The sequence below is a fragment of the Cervus canadensis genome, chromosome 2, assembly GCF_019320065.1.
Source record: "Cervus canadensis isolate Bull #8, Minnesota chromosome 2, ASM1932006v1, whole genome shotgun sequence".
NCBI lineage: Eukaryota > Metazoa > Chordata > Mammalia > Artiodactyla > Cervidae > Cervus > Cervus canadensis.
The window spans coordinates 93,982,463-93,995,040 of record NC_057387.1 but is presented as its reverse complement, the minus strand read 5'-3'; the positions used below and the strand labels follow the sequence as shown (position 1 = coordinate 93,995,040).

General features: G+C 35.4%; 1 protein-coding gene and 1 non-coding gene across 5 annotated transcripts in view; both read right to left on the bottom strand.

Moving 5' to 3' along the window:
• Positions 1-12,578, bottom strand: part of STIL (STIL centriolar assembly protein) — a 53,241-nt gene that overhangs the window by 8,892 nt on the left and 31,771 nt on the right. For 3 of the 4 annotated variants that reach the window (XM_043461416.1, XM_043461413.1, XM_043461414.1), the window contains exons 13-16: positions 9,849-10,014; positions 6,518-6,749; positions 2,487-2,700; positions 1,133-1,383 (exon numbers count right to left, since the gene is read on the bottom strand). In XM_043461416.1, the coding sequence (XP_043317351.1) occupies positions 1,133-1,383; positions 2,487-2,700; positions 6,518-6,749; positions 9,849-10,014 (863 nt within the window). The remainder of the gene's footprint in view (positions 1-1,132; positions 1,384-2,486; positions 2,701-6,517; positions 6,750-9,848; positions 10,015-12,578) is intronic. The other variant, XM_043461415.1, reaches the window with a different exon arrangement.
• Positions 11,702-11,773, bottom strand: TRNAY-GUA. The gene has a single exon. It is a non-coding gene; the product is annotated as a tRNA-Tyr (tRNA).

Here is a 12,578-nt window from a genome sequence, read left to right as displayed (position 1 = left end):
GAGAACTGGGGTTCACTGTATCATAGTACATGGGCACAACAGAATATTGCAGTTGTTTAAATGCATGAGAAAGAATTGCATATACCTAAAAAGTATCTAATGTTATGCAAAAAAACCCATAAATTGCAACACATCACACAGATACATACTTGAACATGTGTAGAGCATTTCTAGACAAATACCAAAGAAATAGTTAAGAGAAATAACTTAGAAGGAGTCAGACTGAGGAGTTTGGGAAGTGGGTGTTTTTTGCATTTTATTTGATATTCATGCATGTTATATGATTTTTTTTAAATCATGAGACTGTATTAGAAAAACATCAAAAATAATTAATAGAAAACATACTAGCCTTATTTCAGGTTCCCTGGTGGCTCAGATGGTAAAGAATCCGCCTGCAATCCAGGAGACCTGGGATCGATCCTTGGGTTGGGAAGATCCCCTGGAGGAGGGCATGGCAACCCACTCCAGTATTCTTGCCTGGAGAACCCCCATGGACAGAGGAGCCTGGCGGGCTACAGTCCATGGGGTCGCAAAGAATCAGACACGACTGAGTGACTAAGCACAGCACTAGCCTTAATTATAGAATTTCCAGATTTTATGTTTTTTAAAAGCAAGTGTGTGTTGAGCTGATCTTTGATGAAGAGAAATCTGAACAGAAGAACATGGCCAGTTGGAACTGGTGAGAAATAAGTAAGGTTCATATAACTATAGTCTTTAAAACACAGTCCTATAAAAAGGGAGGTTTTTTCCTTTTTAAATGACAACTGCAGTAACTGTACATCCAGTAGGTGACACAGACCCCGTCACTGCCAGGAAAACTTTTCTAGACACCAAAAGTAAGTAACAGCTCATTTCTCTTTCTCTAAGACTCCTAGAGCATTTTGTTGGCATCTTTACTCAGGAGATATCCCTATGTCTCTCAAATTACTTAGGTATATAACCTACTCTTCTACTAAAATGGAACCTCTATAGGGTAGATATGATTTCTTATTCACCACATACATATTAATATAGACTCTGAATAAATCATAAGCCAGTTGAATTGAATGGCAAACTTATACCTTTTTTCATGAGGAAGATGCAATGCATTTACATTATTTTTTTAATCTTTTAAAACAAATTTTAAACTTACCTGGCATGATCCACTTTATGTGCATTTTTCTTCACTTTAGTTGGAGAATCAATTTTTACTCCAAAGCTTCTAAGTTGCTTAAGAGTTGCATTAAGAACACATTCTTTGTCCACCGATCCTGAATCATGTTTCTTTTTCTTAGTATGGTAAACATTCTGGTTTTTGGTGCACTCATGACTGATAATTACTGCTTTGGTAGATGGCTCCTCAGTTACTTTGGGGGAGTTATTTAGTCGGTGGTTCCCTTGACTCTGATGAAAGAAGAAAAAGGACGTATTTGAAAATCACTATTAGGAAACAAAAATACAAATAATACTGCTAAGTAATGCCAGAGTAAAATATTATCTTGCTAAATTCTACAAAGTATCAAGTACATTTGCCAAGTTTTATGGAATTTTTATAAAAGAAGTCCATCCTAATGAATGAAGATCCTAGAGAAAACTTAGAATGTTTGTTCAGAACTTGTTCATTTTAAAGCCAACAGATTTAGAATCATTTGAGTAATATTTCAAGTATTTTCAAGGATTTATTGTGAAATATTTATAAACAAAAGTTTAAAATCATGCTTTCATTTGAAAAAAGATGATGTTTTAGAGTTATAAGTGTAACCTTTATGTTACTGTCAGAATTTGACTCCTCTTTTCTCACTTTGAATGAGAATGACCTGTAATTCTGCCTTTCTGACATTAAAGGATATTTCATTCCCTTGAGCACATGGCTGGTAGCACCAGTGTAGGACCTAGCAGGCAAATAACAAAATCCGTGTTAACTGATGAATACTTAGGGCCCTATGAAGTATTTTAACAAGTCTTCATTTATAAATGGAGAAATCAAGTGTTCTAAAATCTACAATTTGATTGTAAGTGACAGCCACGGTCATCTGACCTCCAAGTCCCAGTTTACATTTTACAATATTGTGCTAGTTTCTACCATACATCAACTCCTTTTTATTGTGTGCTGCTTTTGCTTACAGTACTGCTCATTCTTTAGTTGTTTGTTACTTGTACGCATGTGTTATCTCCCCTAAGTTTTCAAAGGCAGAGACTGTCATGTTCATCTTTATATTACCCACTTTACTCAGTTCATTTTCTTAGACTAAGCTAAGTATTTCATAAAAATCTGCTTATCTGAGCTGAAATCAGCAAACATTATCATAAATATTCTATTACTTTCTAATTTTCAAACCTCCTGCAAACTCTTGCTTGTTTTTTCTGGTACTAACTTTGAACTTGAATTTGGGGAAAATCTTTTCCTATCAAGGTCCCCATCAGTTTAAAGATGGGAAAGGCTTAACTAGTGTACCTTAGACTAAATAACCATCTCACAAAAGACAGAATGCTTTACATTTTCTTACCAACACATCCTGGAATAGTTGCTGGTTATCTGATGGTTGATGAGGCAAGGGTTGCATTACTGGCTCAGTTTTGGGTTCCCCTGATGTTCCGGAGATATTACTGGCACCCTCTGTTGGTCCACTCTGGAAGCACATGCTTACACATTCTGCTTGCAGGGGATTCGGAAAGAATACAGGTACATCAGGTTCTTTTCTCTCAAGTGGAGAAGAGCTGCTTCAAAGGACATATATAAAGTAACTGTTAGTTAATTGTTACTTTGTTTTACAACAACAACAAAACAAACAGAAATCTTAAATGGTTTATTAACACAAAAACAATTCCTTATTATGCCAGTCAAAGCTCTCTGAAATTTGGTAGTCAACCTGGCTTTTCAGCCAGTCCCTTTCAATGCTCCCTGTTTTATTTTATCTTCTGAACAAATTGGAATATGAACAGTACTCTGAGTTCTTCTGCCCATAAATTTTGTCTACTATGCCATAGTTCTCAATCTTAACTACACCATCAATATTACTTGTAAAGTTTTTAAAAACACAACTGTTTGAACTTCTCCCCTCAGAGATTCTCAACTGGTGGAGGGCCCCAATTTACTGTATTTTCAAATGCCCTGGAGCCAAGAGTTACTGTTCTAAAGCTTTTAAATTGGCATACTCTTATCAAAATCCTATCCACTGTTCAAGGGACATTTTAAAAGTTTACTTCCTCTATGATGTTCTAAAACCTTAACTGGATATGTCCTCTTGCTTCTTTCAACCTCCGTTAGCACTTTCTTTTATCTCTTAGTTCACATATACTCTCATTTATAATAAAGGTATCTGTGTGTTCATTGTATCTTGGGCAAATATCTTAATCTCTCTGGGCCTCAGCTTCCTCATTCATAAATGGGAAAAACAGCATCCACCTCCCTGGGTTGAAAAACATGAGACAGGACTAAAGGAGATACAAAGTGCCTAGCACAGTACCAGATAAACCTGGTGGGGGATCTGTAATTGCTAGTTTTCTTCATCTCCTGCTGCTATCCCCTTACTTCCTAAATAGCACATTGAACATTTATCTTCAATCATGTTAACTGATTTCACTTTAATGAAGACCTCAAAACTCAAACATAGAAGCAGAAATCCAGGCTTCAGAGACTCTATGGCTTCTGGGTAAAGTACTTGTACTGAGCAGGATTTTTATCATGCAAACATCTGCAAATCTCTTTATTTTTAAAAAGAGTTCATGTCAGTTACTGAGTTAGACTTATTCTACCTTTAGCTAAATGATGACAATTTTTAAGGTACTAATTCTGGTACTATTCTATATGTTTTACATATATTAACTCATCTAATCTTTACAACAATCCTGAGATAGGTACTGTCTCCATATGTAGGCAAGAAAACAGAAGCATTCAGAAATTATGAGACCTGCCCATGGTCACACAGTTGTGATCTGAATCCAGGCAATTTGGCTCCATGCTCTTAATCACTCTGCTATATTGCCTTTTCAAGAATTTAAAAATACCTGCTTTGGTGTCTAACCTACCAAACAAAAATAAAAGCTAAAAATTCCATAAGAAAAGAACTAAAACATTAAAGATTTCAAATTTAAAAAATTGTTTAAAGATGATTCTAATATGGCAAGTATTAGCAGGTATGTCCAAAGCCTGACTTCTTAAAAAAAGAGAAAAAGTATTGTGTCAAAAGAAGGTCTATGGATATCACACATGGCTCTTCCCTGGGAAAAAGCAAGCGATTACCATATATGCTGCAAGTCAAAAAATTTACCTTTCACCAACTGCTTTAACATTAGACTAACCCAACAAGACATCCAAAGGGAACAGGGGACTCAGGTGGCCAGGTGCCATGTATGAATACTTAGCAGCGCAAACCACAGCATGAATCAGACTAGATGTTTGGGAAGAATCCTAGAAAAGCACCAAAACCACTATACACAACACTGGAGATACTATTTAATCTGAATCATATACTATGGAGAACAAAGATCAGATTTACATCTAGTTATATGTTGGAATCCACAGAGTTGGTTAATCACCCTGAACAAGCAATTAATTGCCTTCTATCAGTTAACTCAGATCTGTTTCTGAAGTTAAAAACCACAACGGATTGGAGATTTTTAAAGTTCTACTTTCAGAGGGAAAAACTAATCCTTGAAAGTAGTCTACAATTTACAGAAGGAAATACAGATAGAATAAATACGGATAACCACAGGGAGAATAAATAAGGATAACCACAGTTCATGTCTCTTTGTTCTCATTTTCTATAACTATTCCAAGTGAAATGTGAACTTATCTTGGGGGCTTAGCCCAAACTGCTCTTCCTATCACCGAACATCTATGAAGTAGCTGATGTGGGGAACCAGACACTGGTTCAAGTCCTAAAGATACAGAAACGAGTGTGATCCACAAACTGTAGGAATTCAATCTAGTGGGGGTTGAGACAGGTATACAGATCTTTTTAATATACTGTGGTACATATTATAAATACTTAATTGAATTGTAAGGTTAAAACATACTCTCTACTGAGAAAAGCAGATAAATATTTTTGGTTTTCTGGAAGGGTGTGTTTGTTGTTCTAATCATTATTGTAATCAGATAATTTAAAATATCAAATATTACCAAAAGGCTTAAAATTTTAAAAAGTAATCAACTGCCTGCTCACGCCACCCCTACCACTGAATTCACCTCTTTTAAAACTATTTCATGTGATATTACACTGTGGTGTTTTAACCCACCTTATTCCTCCACATTCAAAATTTATCCTACACCTGATCCCTGCCACCACTTCCAATTCCCAGGCACCTTCATCTCACTTGGTCTTCAGTTTACTAACCAGTCTCCTTACTTCTAATCTTAACCCCCGTCAGTTCACTTGCCACAAAACAGCTGGGATGGCCTTTAAAAAACAAAAATGATCATACTACTATGTCATTTAAAATCCCCCCTGATTCTAATGAACACAGAATACATTCAGAACTTCTACATCCTACAAAGCCCTACATAATCTGAAGGCTTCTTTCACCATCTTACTTAATATACCCACTTCACTCCCATGCCACTATCCTAGTTACACTCCACTTGGTCACCCTGGTTTATTTTCTTCAGGCAATGGTCTTCATATGAAATTATATGTTTCCTGCTGATGCGGTTACTGTCTCCAGAACTCATGGAAATTCCATGAAGTCAGGAGCTTTGTCTGACCTACTGCTCAATTTCTAGGGCTTAGTTTTTTGGCAACATATACCAGAAGCTCAAAGAATATTTGCTGAATTTGTTTCCAAATTTGCAAAGGATCTGAATTACTTCAGAATCCCTATTTTTTTTACAGAAAATTTCATAAAGAAAAATTTCAAACACAAGAGAGTTTTAACAAACCACTATGTACAATCAGTTTTTTAACAAACCACTATGTACAATCAGTTTTAAAAAGTATCTACTCAGAGTCTATCTTACTTCAGCTCTGCCCTTTGCCATTTCATCCCCATCAGCTTATTGAGTATATCTTGAATAACAGGTTACATCTCTCAGAAATAAAGACTCTGTTATTATACACATATAATTGTAGTATGTAAATCTTTATAAAAATTTTAAAAATTCAGGACCCTGGCTCCATCTGGGACCTAGTGTTATCAGAATCTCTAGTGAGGCCTGACATAGATATTTCTGAAATCTTCAGCTGTTCTGATTCAGTAAGACTGTTTTATACGTCCAATGACTGACATCTGGGAATGGTCCCAAAAGGCTCAGAATTGTCTTTTACAGGGAATTCCCTGGCAGTTCAGTGGTTAGAAGTCCAGTGGTTAGGACTCCATGCTTCCATTGCAGGGGGCATAAGTTAGATCCCTGATGGGGGAAACTAAGATCCCATATGACGAGTGGTGCAGCCAAAAAAGAACTCTCTGTTACATAGGAATCACATTAGCAAAGACACCATAAAAATACTTTGACAAAACAGTTTCTGAGTTAGACTACCAGAGGAATATTAGAATTTAAAAAGAAAAAAAGAAGATGAATACTGAATCAAAGAGATCTTACTTGGATATACAAAGTTGCTGATTAAATTCTTCTTCCACAGCAACGTTACTCTCTTCAAAACTGGGAATATCAACAGCTTTTAACGAAGATGCACTACCTGGAGTACTTGTGACTTCATTATTAATATCAACAGAAAAATTCATGTCCTCACTGGAAATCTTGGTATCATCTTGCCTCAGCTGAGATTCAGGCTCTTGATCGTCACCTGCTGCATTCCAAAACAAGCTGGCACCTGGAGAACAGATGATTTAACAGATGCAGAAACAGACACTCAATTATAAAAAATAACTCTCTGACAAACTTTTGTTAGGTTAACATTAGCTATATTATTTTAACACAATTACCTAGAACTGTTTTCAGATTATATTTTCTCAGAAATGCCACGAAGAAATAAATGAAAAGTGAAAAGAGAGGAAACTGAGCACAAAGGGAAAGAGGACCCTTCAGGCCCTGACTCTTCAAGAGGTGTGGCTCTCATGACGAGTTTTACATGTCAAGGTTCTGAATATGATTTGGAGTATATATGTGTTTCAAAAACTGCTGTTCTGAAAAACATGAGAGGATATATAAAATGCAAATCCCTGGGGTCTTTGATTTTGATCCTTAAACACAATATTTATGAGACTGTATTAGGGTTGTATCAGACGTATGTAATATAAGGCAAGTAAAAATCAAATATTTCCCAAATTGTATAGATCATTTGCACAATTATTTGCATGTATTATTATTTGCTTACTGATTTTCTTTAAATCAACTCACTGTTTTACCTAGCTGCATCATTTCTGTGAAATCATTGATTTTTATGTGCTAGCTATATTTTTTTCCAATACTTATAGGAATAAATATATCTACACAGTATAAAATAGTAATCTCTATACTACACCAAATCATCTTTTGAATCTGAGCGATATGCCTTCCACATTTTGAGAAATCTTGCAATACATACATGATTTAAAGAAATAAAGTTAAAACCAAAGACTAAATTCAAGTCAAAACTGTTTCCACTTTGAGCATCAACTTGGGTAATTTTATAAACATAAATTAATAAAAGGATGATTTAGTTTTGTATTCAACTAAGCATTTAAAAAAATCCTGATCAGGGATCTAAGATCCTGTAAGCCACACAGCACAGCCCCCCCCAAAAATAAAAGGACAATTTAGAAAAGTTATTTAAGTGCTGCTACTCTTCCTGAGCACCCACCAGTGTATACCCTTAGGAATTAAGTATTATCATAGAGAGCCATTTAATTCAAATGACTAATAATTCATTTTTCTGCATATAAGTCAAAGCTCTAAATATGACTCTATGAGGTTTCAAAATATTTGAAATATACATCATGCTTGAAAACTTGTTTCAAATAATTTCAGGAAATCAGTTTGATTTAGGCATCAAGCTAGGTAATAAGATACAATAGTCAATAAAAGTTTACAGTCTAGTGACAGATACAGATGGTGAACAACTGGAATATAGTAAGTACAGACTTCACAAGAGACATAGACGGAAACTGCACTTTTTGGTTTATCTCATAATACTGCTTTACCACCACCCTCTCGGCACACATATGCAGGAAACTGTCATCCTTGCAATTAACAAAGATGGGACTCCAGCAGATATGTCCCTATTACATGCTTCTCAATCCCCTTATCCCTGAAACAGGGATTAAAATCTAATCCAAACTAGACCATTCAGGTTCAGCATTTTGAAGTTGAGACTGAAGGATCATAATGTGGTTTGTGTACATGGGTAGAACTGTATTACAGAAACTCTGGGGCTCTGCATGAGCTATATTTTAAAATGTAAAGCAGTGAAGACTCCAGATAGAGTTGATAAAACAGCCATGTGTAATAACTGGATACTCCAATGATTTTCCAGTGTCTATGTCTAGTTTTTTTCTGAAGTCCAGCCCAATTCTTGGCCTTGGTTTTCATGAAACATCCCCATATTCTTCCAGTAAAGTCTCCCTCCTTGCTTAGTTCAAAGTGGCTTATGTTACTTGCTGCTAAAAAAATCTTAACTAATACTGAGTAATACCTGAATTTGACTTATAAATGTACATGAGGTTCTTGCTACCCTCCCTCATTGCTGCCCTCTTCATGAAGTTTAGATAACATATGGGTACAGATAAAGAATATAGCAAGCTGTCTTCCTTGTTAATGCTCTCTCCTAAATTTGTATTCTCCAGGCTCAAACCTTCATCTGTTACTTTCACAACTCTTATGTCATCAATCCACTCCACTCTCCTAACATTTGAGTATTACTATCTACATTTCCAAAAGTAGCTCAATCTGAACAGATATTTAGACTGAACTCATCTCCTCCCCTCTGCTTCTCTAACTTGCCTCCCTCTGTCATCCAAGCTCAAAATCATGAAGTAACTTTTATTTTCACCTTTAATAAATGTTTAATTTTGGAATAGTTCTGGATTCACAGAGAAGATAAAACAGAGAGTTACTGTGTATTCTTCACCCAGTCTTCCCTGTTGTTAACATCTTACATTATTATGGTACATTTTTCAAAATCAAGAAAACAGTGTTGGTACATTACTATTAACTAAAACTCCAGACTTTGTTTGGATTTCACCAATTTTTTCACTAATGTCTTTTTTCTGTTTCAGGACCCAATCCAGGATAATCACACGGCATTTAACTAAAGTAACCTGAATCTTCCCTCTTCCAACTGCCATATCCAATTAGTTCTCAAATCTTATCAACACTGTACATGACTCTTCCTCTTCAGTCTTATAACCACCACCCTATATACTAGACATCTTGCTAGATACTGAACACACAAAAATGTTCTTAAAGATCTCATAGTCTGATTGTGAGTAAATATGTAAACACATAGATGTCATTTATATTATTGATTTTTTAAAAAAAGGCCTTCTATTTTGCTTACAAGATGAAACAGACAGCTTTGTAAAAGATATAGTAATGGCTCTCCGTGACATAGTAATGGGTAGAGTACTAGAACTCTGAACTCAGAACTCTGCGTTGTTTGTCTGAGCCCATATTTTCTCTACCCAATCTGTTCTGCTATCTTTCAATTCCACCAAGATCCTACATTCCCTTCAAGGCCCAGAATCAATAACACTGCATGGATGAAATCTTCCCTGATCCCCTAAACCACAGATGACTTCTCTCATTAGAACTGGGTCCAGCTTGGAAAAGCAGCAAAAACAAACAACACATTGTGTTATGTGGTTTCCAATCTGTTTTCAGGTAGAGTTTTGTTTCATAAAGAGTAAAATCACACAAAGAGTTAAGTTACACTCTCATCACCTTGGTTTTAATTCTATGTGTACTATGTACAAATTAAGAAAAATGAAATTACCTGTGCTCACAGCAATGCTTACACTTTTTCTCATGTGCAAAGCAGGGGGAGGCTGTGCTTCCATGGAAACCAACTCCATTTGTCTTGCAGCTTGCAGTGTGTCTTCAACAGTGGTTGTCTTAGGGGAACAGGGCTGCAGAGACTGTGCTTCTAACAAACGCTGAATCTGTATCAATTAAAAAGACTTTTTTATGTATGTTTATGACAGTGAAGTAATCAACCAAACTGACAGAAGAGTTTAAAAATGAATTACAAAGTGCCCCAGTTATAAATAACTGACTTTTAACTATATTTTCTCACATATCAACTAGATTGTACCATAAAATTTATTCAATGCTGAAAATCATTGTCATTAGTTATTAAGAAGCATTCAAATGGGCTACCTATTAGAAGTAAAAACATAGGTTCTTAGATCAACATTCATAAATTGACACTTATGTAGAAAAGCCTTAATGTTAACACTCTGACATTTTATTTCTATTTCACTTATGAATTAAAAGTAAGATAGATGGCATTCTCTAAATCTACATACCAAATTTGAACAATTTTTTTTACACAAGATTCATTTTATAAAGGTCATCCAGAATTATCCATGTTTGGTCATGCTGAAACGGGAAATATTAATAACAATCTCTAACACTGAGTGCTTCCTGTTTACGAGACATTACAATAAGAGCATTTATGTATGATTTTTTATAACAACCCCCTGAATATGTACTACTAGTAAGCAGAGTCTACAGAGAAGAAAACCTGAGGAAATAAAAATAGAGTTACTTGCCCAGGTCACATAATTAACAAGTAGCCAAGCTGAAGTTCAAGCACTAAAAGCTTACCCTCCTACCATAAAACTTATCCCTTTATGGGCGGGTGGGAGGGTGCTCAAAAGGGAAGGAATATATAGCTATGACCAATTCATGATGTTGTACAGCAGAAACCAACGCAACATTGTAAAGCAATTATCCTCCAATTTAAAAGGAAAAAAAAAAACTTATCCCTGTATACAATTTCATAGTTTTTAGTATATTCTCAAAGTCTGCATCCATCACCACCATCTAACTCTACAACATTTTCATTAACCTTTACAAAATCTTTGTACCCACTAGCTGTCACTCTCCATGGCTCCAGAATCTAGCCTCTGGCAACCACTAATCTACTTTCTATCTCTATATGTGTGTGTGTGCTAAGTCGCCTCAGTCATGTCCGACTCTTTGCAACCCTATGGACTGTAGCCTACCAGCCTCCTCTGTCCAAGGGATTCTCCAGAGAAGAAGACTGGAATGGGTTTCCATGCTCTCCTCCAGGGGATCTTCCCAACCCAGGGATCGAACTCATATCTCTCATGTCTCCTGCTTTGACAGGCAGGTTCTTTACCACTAGTGTCACCTGAGAAGCCAGTGTATCTCTATAGATGTGCCTATTCTGGACATCTGATAGAAATGAAACCAAACAACATGTGCCCTTATATCTTGCCTTTTTCATTTAGCATAACATTTTCAAAGTTTATCTGTGCTATAGTACCTATCAATACTTCATTCCTTTTGATGACTGAAATATTCCATTGTATATATAATGTCACATTTGTGTTCATCTATTCATCAATTGATGGACTTTGGATTGTTTTCACCCTTGACTATTATAAACAATGTTGCTATGAACATGTGTGTAAAAGTTTTTGTGTGATGATATTTTTTCATTTCTCTTGGATATACACCTAGGAGTGGAAAAGCCTCCTCTTTTAAATACTGTAATCTTGTTTCCCTGTAAGTTACACTTTGTATTCAACTCATCTCATTAATTTTAGCAGATTAACTTTATTAAGTTAAGAAGGTTGCCATTTCCTTCTTCAGGGGAACTTCCCAACCCAGGGATCGAACCTGGGTCTCCTGTATTACAGGCAGATGCTTTACCGTCTGAGCTACCAGGGAAGCCCATAAGTTACACTGCTGTATTCAACTCATCTCATTAATTTTAGCTGATTAACTTTATTAATATAGGAAAATAAGTATTTTCAATAAATTACTGACATCAGTAGAAATACAGCCTGCATTAATAATACAAAAAGGCATATGTACTTATAGTGGTTCAGAGCATGGGCTTTAGTGTCATGAGGACACAACTCAACTCCTACTGCTACCTTTTGGAAAAGCTATTTAGCCACTGTGAGATTCAATATTACCTAAGACTAAGGTAGTTGTGAGGACTAAGAGACAAATAAGATAATTGTAATTTGCTGATTGTTTACTAAAGCTTCATCCTACACTAAGCACTTTAGATGGACAGACAGATGTGTGTGTATGTGTGTGTATATATACACATATAAATTCATTTAACCATCAGATCTACATATATTAATAACACCAATCATTATTCCCAATTTACAGCTGAAAAAAGTAAGGTTTAGAGAAACGGTATAGGAAGTACTTGATAAGACATTTACTATAAAGTTACAGAGATTAAACTAAATGGTAGTAGTGCTGGAATAGACAGGCAGATCAATGGAGAGTACAGTATAGAAACAGATACAAACACATGATACTTTCATTATACAATAAAAAATATACTTTTAAATCATTAACAAAAAGATATATTACTCAGTAAATATATGGAGTCAGTCACCTAAGGATAAAAAGAAAAAAAAATTTTATCTCTTATAACAAAATAAAATAAAGCAACAAATAAAACCCTGATTGTTGCTGTTTAGTTGCTAAGTCATGTCTGACTCTTTTGCAA